Source organism: Siniperca chuatsi, linkage group LG6, assembly GCF_020085105.1.
Source record: "Siniperca chuatsi isolate FFG_IHB_CAS linkage group LG6, ASM2008510v1, whole genome shotgun sequence".
NCBI classification, from domain to species: Eukaryota; Metazoa; Chordata; class Actinopteri; order Centrarchiformes; family Sinipercidae; genus Siniperca; species Siniperca chuatsi.
Genome location: NC_058047.1, coordinates 18,035,328 through 18,049,500, shown reverse-complemented (window position 1 = coordinate 18,049,500; position 14,173 = coordinate 18,035,328). Strand labels below are relative to the sequence as shown.

At 40.8% G+C, this 14,173-nt stretch overlaps 1 protein-coding gene across 2 annotated transcripts; it reads right to left on the bottom strand.

Moving 5' to 3' along the window:
- Nucleotides 1–226: 226 nt before the first annotated feature.
- On the bottom strand, nucleotides 227–10,857 carry LOC122877831 (C2 calcium-dependent domain-containing protein 4C). 2 transcript variants are annotated; one of them, XM_044199960.1, is made up of 3 exons: nucleotides 10,722–10,857; nucleotides 7,891–8,072; nucleotides 227–6,861 (listed from the first exon to the last, which is right to left on the bottom strand). In XM_044199960.1, the coding sequence occupies exon 3, from the start codon at nucleotides 6,803–6,805 to the stop codon at nucleotides 5,546–5,548; it is 1,260 nt and encodes a 419-aa protein (XP_044055895.1). In that variant the 5' UTR covers nucleotides 6,806–6,861; nucleotides 7,891–8,072; nucleotides 10,722–10,857; the 3' UTR covers nucleotides 227–5,545. The 2 variants fall into 2 exon arrangements, with proteins under 2 accessions (XP_044055895.1, XP_044055896.1); XM_044199961.1 differs by lacking the exons at nucleotides 7,891–8,072; nucleotides 10,722–10,857 and adding an exon at nucleotides 7,169–7,305.
- Between the last annotated feature and the right edge of the window lie 3,316 nt (nucleotides 10,858–14,173).

The following is a 14,173-nucleotide window of genomic DNA, read 5'->3' as shown; positions in this document are numbered from 1 at the left end:
ACAAGTCTTTGGATAACCAGTATATCAGATTTTTTATTGGCCTCAAAATCCCTGTATCAGTCAGGCTCAATTGGTAAAGCAGTTCTGACCACCTCAGTCTGTGTACACCACCAGTGGACATGCAATATTAATGCTTGGTAATTCTACTTAATTGACACAAATATCTTCACATCATCTACAATAAGTGCACTGAGGATTTGTAAATCAATAATAACATAAGCAGAGATTCTGGGGAATATTTCCTTTAATTGAAGTATTTCATTTCCATTAACACAGTCAGTAACCAGAGAACAGCTTCCATGGTTGTAGCATTACAGTAAAAAAGTTTCTACCTGCACAGGCCAGACACACAGCAAGTACAACAACAGCACGGAAACCAGCTTTCATTGTTTATCTAAGTCTGGAAAGAAATGAAAGATTTCAGTGTCAAGTAACGGACTGGCACATTTCAGTTTCATTTCTCAGAGAGAACCTGTCAAGACAGGAAGACTTGAGAGACACTTCAGCATACAGTATATACAGTATGTTAAAAAAGCTTAAGGAATTCAATACAACATCAAACTGACCACCACTCTCAGTCTCTCACACACACAGGCACTGACGCTTTCCTCAATTCTCATTTTAAACGTTATCAGTCAAACCTCTCCGTCCCGTACCTAATTAAACGGCTACTGAGTGCAGAGATATAAGGACTGATTTCCACCACAACAGGCTGGAAGATGGGAAACCTAATTCTTGTAATTCCTCCTGTGGCTCAAATAAAGGTTGGCATTTGAAATAACCAACCTTATTTTTAACCACACAATCAACGTGACTCAATATCTTTTTGTTGGTTCAACACTTTGGTCCAGAGTGAAATATCTTGACAACTATTGAATATATGGTCATAACATTTGGTAAACATATTCATGCTCATCAGAGGGTGAACCATGATTACTTTGGTGGTCAACTGACATTTGATATATTGCCACCAACAGGTCAAAATTTCCACTTGTCTAACATTTCTGTTATGATGTCAGAACCCCTTTAAAAGAATAGTTTTTGGAAATATGCTAACTCACTGTGCTGGTCGTTAATAGTTACAGCACGCAACTCATTTTTACATTTTGTTTTGTGTACGGATTAAACAAACCTAATATAAAGCGTTAATTAGTTCACTTTAGAGGTGCTGGTAGGCATATTATTTTCACAAATTTTTGAGCGAGCCAGGCTAGCTGTTTCCGCCTGTTTTCCATACACTAAGCTAAGCTAAACGCCTCCTGGCTCTGGCTCAATAGTTAACTTACAGATATGAGAGTGATTTCAATCTTCTCAAATAATTCTTGGCAAGAACGCAAAAAAGTGTGTTTCTCAAAATGTCAAAACCATTCTACTAAAACAAATGACCAAATTCCCATCAGCTTCAGTTACACTTTGAGATTAATGCTAACATACAAGCAGGAGACTGAACCTAAGTAGCATGGACTGATAAAAGTAGAGCTGAGCCTGAGACGCTGAGTCTGACATTTCAGACTCAGCACTGTACAGAGGATGAACCTTTTTTATATGAATTAGAGATTATTAGGATGTTTATCTTTTCAGATAGTTAAACATAAGGGGGGAAAAACGGGGCTGTTCATTTTTTCAAGTGGTCTTATCAGGACTTATCACCCCTCAACATTGTCCAATATATTTCTGTTAAAGCCTCCAGGTCAGTTCGAAATCTACCACAAAAACAATAAAAAGCGCACAAACGTGATGGAACTTTGTGCTGCTATATTGTTCAAATGTGAAATGTAAAGCCTACATTGATGTCTTCAGTTTCTGCTTTTTCTGAAACCATTCAGAGACAGGACGTGAAACATGACTGAGTCTAAAACTTGTTTCTTATAATTTTCTGTGGCAAAGAAAGACAGTCAAAGAAACAAACTCTTAAAAACAACTCAAAAGTGTAACAGTGTTATACCTCCTATCAAGTTTCTTAAAGCTACAATAGATATTTCTTTAGATATGTTTACTGATAAGGTTGTTCCATTCAGACATGTGGCCATACTTGATACCATTCACAGAATATGAATCTCTGACAAGGCCACAGTTGACTTAGAACAGCACAGCCTGGCCAGGCAGAAGCAGTCAAATAACTGTTTATTGTTTTTCTCCCTGCATTTTAATTCTATTAAACGATAAGCCACATGAAAACAGTCAAAACAATTAGTTATAAAAATAGGGCTCAGTTGGACAATTTGCAGAACACATCAGCCATATTTCAGTTGTATCATTAAAAACATTTGTGTCTGCAGCAAATCCTCATCTAGAATCAGAGCACAAGGTGACGCACCACGAGATAATAAGAATCCACTTAAACTTTGCACTGACGCTACTAAAGAATGTTAGCCATGCTAGAAGAAACCTCAGAAAGGGTTTGGTAACAACAGGGTTGAGTACAATTTAGGAACTTTTGAGTAGAAAATACAATAACTCTACGAGCAGGCACTGTATGTTTGCACACGAGTATGCAACAGGGATTACAACAGATCACTGACTTCCACACCATAACAACCAGCAGTGTCACTGTACATAAAGTATACAGAGCATATCAATAGCAGTGCTACAAGTGAGCTACAAACACCAGGTGAGAATAATCCTTACAGAATTAAACTTGAAGCTTTGGGGCAGTGTGTGAGAAACCTCAGTAATTTGCATCACTCTGATGTCTCTGACTTCTTTTCTGTCTGTAGTCGCACTCGAGGCTGCAATCGCATGCAATTTCTTTTAATTCCTCAGATGGACAGCAGAGTACACTGAAAGAGGAGAGGGCTGCTGTTCATGTCAAAACCCATAACATAGTTTTCCTTGTTGCCTTGTTTTCCTTATTTCTTTCTTGACATTGCTGCCTCTTCCCCTTGGCTTCATTAAAGTTGAAACAGACATAATTAAGATGCCTGTCATCAGCACTTCTCACTTGCTGGTGCATAATTGGCATTTCAGTGACAATTGTAGAAACTAGTACATATGTAGATATATACGGTACAAATCCAACACACGTTTAGAGTAATTTCAAACCAATCAAAAGCATTTTACAAAATACTATATTGTACATAGAAAATTTACAACTCTGGACAAAATGTCATGCTAATCAAAACACACACTCTCTCTCTCTCTCTCTCTCTCTCACACACACACACACACATACGTAGTAAGGCTTTAGGGTCTCATAAAACTTTAAGCATGTCATGCAAACACCAGTATGTCATTGACATATTCATGCCATGCAACTGGTACTCTGCACTGTGACACCAGTGCTCTGTTTTACTCATATGAGATATTTAATACATTTACATGCACACAAGTACTGTATTTGTCCACTGCCAATACTTCAACTGAGGCAAGAGCCTTGTTGCATAAATTAATGACTGTTACGTGATGGAGTTATTTAATTTGACTTTTAATAACCTTGTTTCTTGTCTCACTGCTATCAAAATTAACCGAAAATCAGTTAAATCAGCAGTTAAAGCACTTTGCCACTGCCACAGGCTTACTCCTATCAAAATGGTACTGTAAAATGTTATCCTTCAGGTGCCACTCGACTGGAAAGTTTTAGGTATCTGTTGAGAATCAGAGGAACATTGATCCTGAGTGACTTCTGAATGAAGCAGAGTGGAAAGAAATTTTAAATGTCCAAAAGATCTTTCATGTGGCTGTGTGATCAACTAAAAAACTCCAAGCTAATCGACTCTTCTCCTGTGTTCTTGGTGTTGAGAATCTGTGCAGAATAACACTGAAGTTTCGCCAAATGGTTTGAATGCAGAGTGAAGATGTTGGTGTACCTATTTGGCGAGAGCCCGTTGCCTAGTTGCACAAGATTTAATCAAGGTGCCCACACTGGATGAGACAAGCGTGACAGGCTGCTGCTGGAACGTCCACACTGGTCCTTCATGAGGCTGAAGAGATTTCATCAACCAAACAGAAATAAAGTACATACCAAATATATGAAAGAATCTTCTCATATATCCTGCAAACATTTCTTCTTTGTAGTTCCACATTCATTAACTCGGTGAGTTGGGTTTCATGCAGTTAAAGACATAACAGGTGGCTATTAAAGACATTAAAATCTGGGTACCCCACACTGCATACATTTCTGTCTATAACTGAGTTTAATTTTTTTTTATAAAAGTTTGCAAATATTTGCAAGTGCAGTAAGAATTTTTCAACCTTTTTGCAATAGAAATCAACTTGTTTTTAAGATTTTTCATTTATTGAAATGAAATACATTTTCTGAATGTTCCACTACAATCAATAAAAATGAAACTTTCTTTTACTTTCGCTTTACTTGAAATAAATTGATGTGCATTAGACAGGCTCAAACATTCTTACTGCACACGCAGAATTTAAAAATTTGTTAAAAAAAATTATTTAGTTTGTGTCATGCATGCGTGCTACAATACATTATCCTACTGGTTTCAAACTATACAAAGGCAGTCAAGAAAAAGACTGCTAGCAAGTGAATACGGATGTAAACAATGCAGGATTTAAAACATTTAACAAGTTGTTTTATGAAGACAGAAATGCATTCAACATGTTTGTTAGACCTCAAGGATTCACCCAATGCATTTTGGTAAGAAACACTGAATGTAAACAATGACCATAGAAGTCCACAGGGCACCATTAACTTTAACGTTACTTTAACTTTACTAAATTACAGACAAAACTTAGAGATTTTTGGAGCACATACATGGTACTGGGGTCTGTCTGTTAATAAGAACATAATTACACTAACATAAGATCAGATTATGTAATCATAGGACTTAGTCTTACATGCATTACTAATTGCATTATAATTCTATTTGGGATGTGCATGTAAATGTGGCTATTGTGGCTACTCGGTTTTCCCCTCGCCCTCCTCTGTGGGAGGTAGGCCATGGCAACTGGGATCAAAGGGTCATTTGCACATCAGGATCCAGTTCCACTTCAAAGCTCGCACTGATTTACAAAAGCATCTTTGTGCTGAACACACGGTGTAACGAATGTAGCATCACATCCTGTGCTGCTGTGGATTTATGTCACATTACAATAATAAAACGATGCCACGCATGACGAACACAGTGCAGGTGAAGACACAGAGACAGGTTGATGCACAGGTGTCGTCCAACCTTTGAACCAGACCTGGCTGAGGAAGTTGGCTGGGAGAAAAAAAAACGCTTTCATCTGTCATATTCATCTGTTGCTGTCGAGCCCGGCTTGGCTTAATGAGCATTCGATATTGGGAGAAGGAACCAGGCACACCTCAACCACCATCATCATCCGTCCATGTACATCAAAAGATTAATTTCCTGATCTTGGTGGGGTTTTTTCAGATCTCAGAAGAAGCCTCTCTTTCCTTCTAGGAATATGTTTCACTTGCTAGAAACCCTTCCTTTTCCTCTCCCTTCATTGTAATGTTGCTACACTGTTTTCATCTATTGGAATAAAAAGAGTCATTTGTATAGAAACCAGTGCAAACATCTAATTTAAGCTTTAATCAGTATCCTTGTTTTTTTCCCTCCTTTGACCTCCAGGTCCTGTGGCTTTAAAGACCTGAGAGCAGCTTTGTTAGAGGTATCTCCCGCTCTCCCAGCAGTGTGTCCCTCTTCAGGCTGGTGCCTTTGTTCACCACCTTGAACTTCAACGACAGGTTCTTCACCTGAACTGAGCTTATCGAGTCAAAGAAGAAGTCTTCATTGAAGACCGGGTTGCGGCTGTTCTTGATGATGTTGCTCCTTTGCTTCTGCAGCTTGCCCGGGTTCAGGTAGACGGACACGCAGCAATTGATGCTCTTGATGTCATAGTGCTTGTCGTAAAGACTTTCCGCCACCAGGACGCGGATGAGCAGGCGGGAGGTGCTGGAGTCGTAGTTGGCGCTGATCCGCACCGTCCCGCCTTTGTGCAGGTTGATGGTGTGCTCCCGATGGAGCCCATGGTCTGACGCTCCGGCACCACTGTGGAAGGAGGGGATGTGAAGCCGCCTCTGGATGTTGGGGCTGGGCTCAGCCGAGCTGCACTCATCAGTGGAGAGGGAGCTGTGGCGAGCAAATGTCCGCTTGGCTTTCACGACTTTGGCCTGCGTCTCATGGGTGAAGATCTTGAGAAGGGAGGCAGAGCGGGAGAGCAGAGGAGAGCTGAAGGGAGAGGACTCAGCTGAGGAGCAGGTGTCACTTTCCCCACCACTGAAGTATCGGTAAGGATTCATGTGAGAGGTGTTGAAGTCAGCTGGATTCAGATGGTTGCCCCCATCGCTGCTTTTCCCCTGGGCCTTCCTCTGGGTGTTTGGGGAGGTGATAGGACTGGTGTGCTCACAGTGGAACAGTGACTCTTTACGGCGAGTGTGGGGGCTTTCCTTCAAGGTTGCAAAGCCATAAGGTGTGTGAGTCTTGGGAACGTAAGGCAGGGACATTGCTGTCTGCGACTGGGGGTCTGCATTGGTGTCTCCAGCCACAACATCATCAGCACTCTCTATCTGTATGATGTGACGGTTTGCTGCTCTCAGCAAGTTCTTGGTGTCTCCTGCAATCTTGGCCACCAGGCGTGGACTTCTTGGGCTGCTGATCTTTTTCCCACTGCCGATAGTTTGCTCTGAAGTTGAGGGTGGCAATAGTTCCTTGGGCTTTACATTAGGAACCTCAGGTTCTGGAGGGCTGCTGACCAGCTTCGGTGGAATGAAAAAGTCTGGGATCTTGTCAGGGGTGAGGACGTTGCTGTAGGACGGGGTGACGCCTTTCTTGTCTCCATTCTCCCCCTGTCGCAGCATGCCGGTCTCCACCGACCCGCGGATCTTATCCAGAACCCACATGGTCCCACCAGACAGTGAGATGTGTGGGCGTGTGGAGTAGGTGTAGTCAGGTGTGTCTAGAATTAATAACACACGGGGGGAGATGTAAATGATCAGAGGATGGTTCCTCCACAGGGAACAGAGAGATAAAAATAGCACCATGCTCTGATGAGCAGTCTATGATGAAACCTCAAGTATTTAAAGGATTAAGACTAAATAAACAGAAACATTTTATTATATTTAATATGATATACAGCATACTGAATATGAGCTTAACTTTTGGAGCTACTGACTACAAATGATGTAGAGTAAAAGCTCTCACAAAGATACTATGGCTTCAAAAAGGCTTTCTTTAAAGAGCTGCAGTTCATTTACTAGACTTACTACATTTTAGGAAAGGGGAAATAACAGCCAACACGTCTCAGTAGGCAGCAATGTGAAGTCTTTGAACAGACAAATGATACAAAATCAACCAGAATTCAACTATATTACAATATTTACAACAACTGAAATAGAGTCATAATTGTTTTTAGACATCAGAGTGGCTTCGATGATTGCTAGTGTAAATATAGAGTCAATCTAGGAATAGAATAACAACAACAAACACTATTTTCTTTTGAATCTTGATTTTTTTAAAATACAAAATTTAGAGTCGCATCCTTTATTTTACGATGCATCGGCATTGTATTAACATGAACTATTTGTGCTCCCTCCTCTCCTTTTTATTCTTTAAACTAAAAACATTCAGATTTCATTCTGGCTTTCAGTTTTACTAAAACATATAAGGTCAGATGGTGAAAAAAGGTCAGAAAAAATAAGATTAAAATAAGATTCGTAAGATTAATTATCTAACAATGAATTATATAACAACAGATTACTTTATGCTTCTTTAGGTCATATGGACTTGTGAGTTTTAAGCAAAAAAGTTGAAGAAAAATATTCTATAAAAGTTACAAACGAATATTCAGTTCAACAGGTGCTAAAAAGCATTTCTCTAATTGCGCACCAGTCCGTTTTCCAAAACCTCTAACATCCAATGTCTTCGTATAGCTCTGGGACCTAACACAGTGCTCCTGTCTGCCGAAATGTATAAATAATATACTTACAGCACTACAGGAAAGGACACGCTCCTCTTTGTCGACTTGCCCCGTCAGTAACAGGTGTTTCTCCTCGGGTAAGCCTGTGCGCTCTGCGGCGCTGTTCTGCGCCCTCAGACGGTCTCAGCTCCGGAGCTCCTGTCGTGCGTTTTATAGACGGCACAGGGCTGCAGCTGACCAATAAGATCAAACTGTGCGTTTCCCAGCAGAAGCAACCAGAAAACACACTGGTTACACATCAGTGGCAGAGAAATCTTACAAGTGGGTTTAACATTTTTAACCATCACAGTAACTTCCATTATTTAAATTAACAGGCAGTGATGCGCCATACTGAGCAAATCATCACGTTTTATGGGTTTATTTCAGCTGTTAAAATGACTGCAAGGCTAGCCTACTTTGACACATAACCTGAGTAGGCTATAAGAGCAAGGACGTCACTTTGTTTTATGCTCATCTTGTTTTCTTTAAATAAAAACTGTTCTTTTAATTGTTTTTACTCTGTTGCATTTCAGTCGTCCAGCCTAACATGACACTCTTTGAACTCAAAACAAACTTTCAACCAAGGACATGAACATCATTAAAACCAAGAAGATACGTGACACTTTGTTCATCAGCTTTGTCCCCCCCCCCACTAGACAGCTTGTGTGTGTCAGTAGGCCTAAATCATTATAGCCTTTATAAGACTCTGAATATTTGACCAGGAAAAGCACATGCAGCTGAGCAGACAATGCTGTGTGGAGCACTTGCACCTGTGTGCTGTGTGGTTTAATTCAATTTACAGCATCTTTTTTTTTCTACTTCTCTTTTTTGTCTGTCTGTCTTTGGGTTTAAACGACTGATCGGTTTCCCTGGAAACTTTGCTATGGCAACAAATACATTTGTCTGTCTAAAATAGGAAGGGCCCCACTGACTTCATTGATCTGCAGGACAGAAAGCACTTTATTTGTCCAGACTGCTTGGTTTTGAGTCAAGTGCCATGTAAGCTGTGGACTGAGAGGGGTACGCCACTGCTTTATCAGAGATCAGTTGTATAGAGCCAGTAACAGCTCTGCATTGACTTGACAGGAAGGTCATTTAGAAATGTACAGCTTTCAGCTGCTGTGAGTGCCTATCTGGTGATAGAGAGGGCAGTGGCAACAAAAGCTTCACACACAGCTGATAAACAGACATTTAAGGTGAATAGCCCTCGAATAGGTGTCAGCTCTGCCAGTCTCTGCCTCACTCAGATGGAAAATGAGATGAGCTTGATTGTTCTGGATGGAGTTGCCCTTCTTGTCTCAGCTAATTGGGAGCTAGCAGAGTAAAACAAGCAGAACTTTTCAGTAAATAAGCTGTTGGATTGAATTTCAGCCTTGTTTAAAGCCCATGAAAATATATTAGTGTCAAAGTATTTCTCTATAATGTTACAAACTACAAAAGCAATGATAAATGTTAAAGTTAGGAACAAACAAGACTAAGTTAAGCGTCTACAGCCATGCTAACGGTTCTGTGAGGCTGTAGCATGGCTGTAGACACAGGGCTGCTTTGAGTTAAATGCTAATGTCAACATGCTAACATCTCACAATGTCAATGCTAACATGCTGATGTTTGGCAGGTATAATTTTTTACCATTTTCACCATCTCAGTTTAGCATGTTAGCATGCTAACATTTGCTAATTAGCATTTTGATCTGATGATGAGGCTAGATGAAAAGTGAAGGGATCACCGAAGTTATTAAAATTCGTTCAGATGGGGACATGAATATTTGCTATGCAGCGTTATTAAAGTTCTGGGGAATAGAAAAAGTTTCACCCATTGTCAACTCACTGCTCTGCAGAGAGGCACAGTTGAGCCATTTGGCCTTTAATGAAGAACTGAATTTGTCATGTTTCCTCTAATTAACTCCACTTGATGAATGCAGTACTTGTACGTTTTGTACTTCTGTTTTTGTAATTATAAGATATGCCTGTGTTCTTAAGTTTCTGATGTGATTAAAGTGCATGGGGTGTGGCGCTTGACTATAGCAACTCCCACCATTGGATCCATTATCCAATAGATTTGAAATCCTGTTCAACCAAGTATATAATGACAATTGTACACCTGTTCTAGGTTGACTATGTCTTTGCCTCACGTCGAAACGTTTTGCACTATTCAAGTCTGCAAATCAATCGGTGTGCCCCAGTACCCCCCTTTTTTCCCTTTGGAAGATATTTCAGTCTGGACTAAAGTGGCAGACCAACTGGCTGACAGACATTGCCATCCATGGAGCCACGCCGCTAGCATGTCTAAAAACTCAACTAATCTGCTTCATCAGGACTGTGTGGGTGTGTTTTGTTCAGATTTGATTGACAGTGGCCTGGCAACATAACCAAACAACCACACAACTGTCATCACATTTGATTCAAATATTGCTAAATCCTGACTGATGCACACTTCAAACCAGTGACAAAAACAAGAACAAAAGCCCAAATACAAAAATATGTCATGGGAAATGAAAACAGTTTGTGCAGGACCACATCTCACATGGTAAGAAGATATGTTTTCAGGGACTAGCTCTCTCATAGAAAGATCAACCTACGTCCAAATGTATGGATACGTGCTCTCAGACACATAATGCATATGTAACAGTGATCAATTATATTTGTATGACATTTGTCTTGACATTCACCAGTCAGTGAAAGTGAACCCGGACGTCACGGTTCAGCCTATAGCGCAGAGAACACACATCAGGACAGCCTCAGTATGCCATGTAAACCATGTCAGCTATTCGAGCTCTAAGTAGAGATAATTACACATCTTGACTTCTGAGCTCCTCTGAGGTCATTGTCTGATGTAATCAACCTGTGAAAAGAGCCACTTACCATATAGATTGCAGAGGCACATTTGAACCCTCTCCTGTCTGTCATCTGAAGCCAGCAGAGGCTCGCAGCACCCTACAGACACTTGACCTGCTAAAAACATGTTTTAAAAGGTTCCAGGGCTGAACATTTTTTAATCAGTAGTAGTTGTGCAATTCAGACTGCCCCAAGACTAGTCAGTGGATAAGGGGTGCAACCGATGATCATTTTTATTATTCTGCTGATTTTTTTTTAAACTAATTGTTTAGTCAGAAAATGGTGAAATCACAATTTTCCAGAAGTAGAAGTTGTAAACCCTGAATGTTTTAGCTTTCTTGCTTGAAAAATGTCGATTAATCAAAATTGTTGAACAGTTTTCTGCCCATCGACTATTTGGATCAATGTTTCAATACTACAGTTTACTACAGAACTTGAAGTGTTATTACAGGATAAACCCAATTTATTGTTAAAATAATAATAATCAAAGACTACCTTATAAATGGAAAAGAAATATATGAAAGTTTGTATAAATGGGTTGAATGTCATACCACTCCAGGCTCACACTGTTAACAGCTTCCTTTACGAATTAATGAGATCTGTAGGCTACGAGGACAGACTACAGCCTGAGAAAAGGTTAATGTGTCTGTTCTGCTCTCATTAAGGGGCTGGACCCTACATATCTGTCCGTCCAACACTGAGGCCATTACAAACCCAAAAGTACAGAAGTGCACTTCTTCAGGGAATAATACAGAAGTGCCTCAGTGTGTTGCTTGTCCTCTCCGTGGATAGACAGATGTACCAAAACATAGGCAGTGACGAGGGCAATTATATGTGAAAAAAAAAGCAGCTGAAGGAGACGATCCACAGAGTGTTTCACCACTGTGGTGTGGCATCTTCCCTGCTGATGTCCTACTGACTTCCTGGAAGGATAGGAAGGTGGAGTGGAGGCCGCGTACGCAGAAACAAGGCTGTCAGACCAGGAGCTGCACAAAGGCTCTGCAGGAGGTGAAGTGTTCCTCCTGGTTTGCTCATGTTCCTCTTTACAGTGTGTATGTGTCTGTCTGCATCGACTCTTAGCACATATGGTCACTCATTATGGTCGACAATGCGTCACAGGGTCAATTTTTACCCCACTCTCCCATTGTTGCCATCCGTCTTTCTCCTTCCTGCCAACCCTCTTCTGTTGCCTTGGAGACATCTCATATCCTGACATATGAATCAATCCCTGCCTCACTAACCAACTCTCTGCTCTCCTCCTCTCACCTCACATTTCTTCACCCCTCCGGTCTGTTACAGTTCACCCAGTTCGCTCATTCCCGGCGTCCAGCTATCTGCAGGTTACCGAGGGCTCTGACTCAGTCCAGTCACTGGGAGCCTGGAGATCGCTGCCAAACTGCCAGCTGGAGTAGGAGGACGGAGTAACACGTGTGACTCAAGGTCACCAGTGTGGGCTGTAACATCTGGCTCTGATCCAGTAGTTGGGTTCATACCCTGCAGTTTAAGCAGACTATTATCCTTTGCAGACAAAACCACTGTGCCAAGTATGAAAGAAACCACAGAGAGAGAAGCAATTCTGCAAATGCCAGGACCATTTGAGTGTCTTGATTTTTCTGGTCCGCTGAACTGGCATTTGGATTGGACACACGCAGGGCAAAAGGTCAGCCCTGTCGCCACAGGAAACAAATTTGATGAACTCTGCAGCAAAGGCTTACATCTCAATGGGGGGGGGGGCATGGGACTGATGGGATGACCTAGGAGCGTAGGGGAGTGTTGGTAAAACGATGCATAAAAAGAAAAGAAACATTGATTGCAGAAAAGAAAGATACACACAGAGCTGGTCTGAAACACCAGAAAACAGTATGTTGATCTACATTTTTGTCAGGTGATACTTCCTTCATGCTGTTTCACAGACTGATGATTTTCATTTTCAAGCGGCAGATTACAGGCAGCCATATAGGCAGGCCAACTTTACCAGGAAGAAATTGGAAATAATAAACCACATGAAATATATTTCATGTGCAGGAGCAGCATAAGACAGTACAGCATGTGAGTTATACTGGCAGTCTATAGTTACAGAGTCGCAGTGGGTTATGAGATGACCAGAAAATAATTTGGCACTTTGATGTGAGAGGGTGAAATATATGGCCCATATTACTCTCTATTCCTGTATATTTAAGGGAATGGCAGCACCCCCGAATGGAGAACAAAGGCAGGAAAACATTGTGATCTTCAGCTTCTGTTGATTGCAGAATCGAAGAGGTTTGTGCTAAGAAAACAAGAGAAACACATGCACACTTTAATAGACTGATACATTGGAAAAAATAAACAATACAATTATACTCATGTGAGAGACTGTTTTGACTCTTAAATCTTTTATCTTTGTGGTCACTCAGGCTTTTTACACACCACAGACAAACAGCTCAAATGTAACAAGAAACAAGCTATTGCTGCCCCCTAGAGGCATGAAGGAGTCACAAAATGAATTCGTAGAAAAAAGCATAATTTGGTACAAGTGTTCAGACCATGATGGCGTCAGGAAATCCTTTAAGTATCCACCACCCAGATCACGAGGGTGACTGCAGGTTACAGATCTCATCATACTCGCTCCTCGCACCATTTGAACACACCAAACCACATATACACCAAATGGAGAGCTCTAATTCACACTAATATAAGGGATTTTATCTATTAGAGTTGAGGAAAAACATACACAAGAGCACTCCCCTAGAAGAAGTTAATATCAGCTCATTTGTCTCCACTAAGAAAACGTTATTGCACTCTGGTGTTTGTGTAGTTATTCAGGCATCTTACCTCAGTTTTCTTGCAGGATCACATTCATTCCTAAAAGCATCTGTAAGAAAAGACACAGTGACAGGAACCTTTATTACTTTCTTGAAAATAGCTGTGTTGCCCAATAAGCTGGATCCACCAAAAACAAGTGCAAGTGAAACATAACATCCCTTTCTGTCTCCAGTAAAGCTGCGCAGACACAGGAAATATTTCATACAGAAGGCTTGTGCCTTTAGTGTCAACAGCAATTTATAAACTTCCTTATATGCAACTTGTTTCTGATTCGTTTCCCCACAGAAAAAAAAACTCCGGCAGAAATCTTGACATGCAAGAAGTAAGACGATGCAACAGCTCAACAGAATCAAAACATTTTATACTATTTATAGTAGAAGCAATTGCATCTATGGGTGTTAGATATTCAAAGTACCCACTGAACCTTAGTCACTGGGTAAATGCTGTCGAGGCAATTCACCGTGCATCGTACAAATTTTTTATCAAAGGATTTCTTTAATTCTGATGAAACAGAAAAATACCAGAAGACCAGTAAGGTTGAAAGGAGGAATATTGAAGGTATTCAGGATAATTGAAAGCAAGCAGACACGAGACATCGGGAAAGGTGTAAGAAGCGTGGGAAATCTTCTGCAATATTAGACATTAGAGGATGAGATGTTTTGTTTCCTCACCTG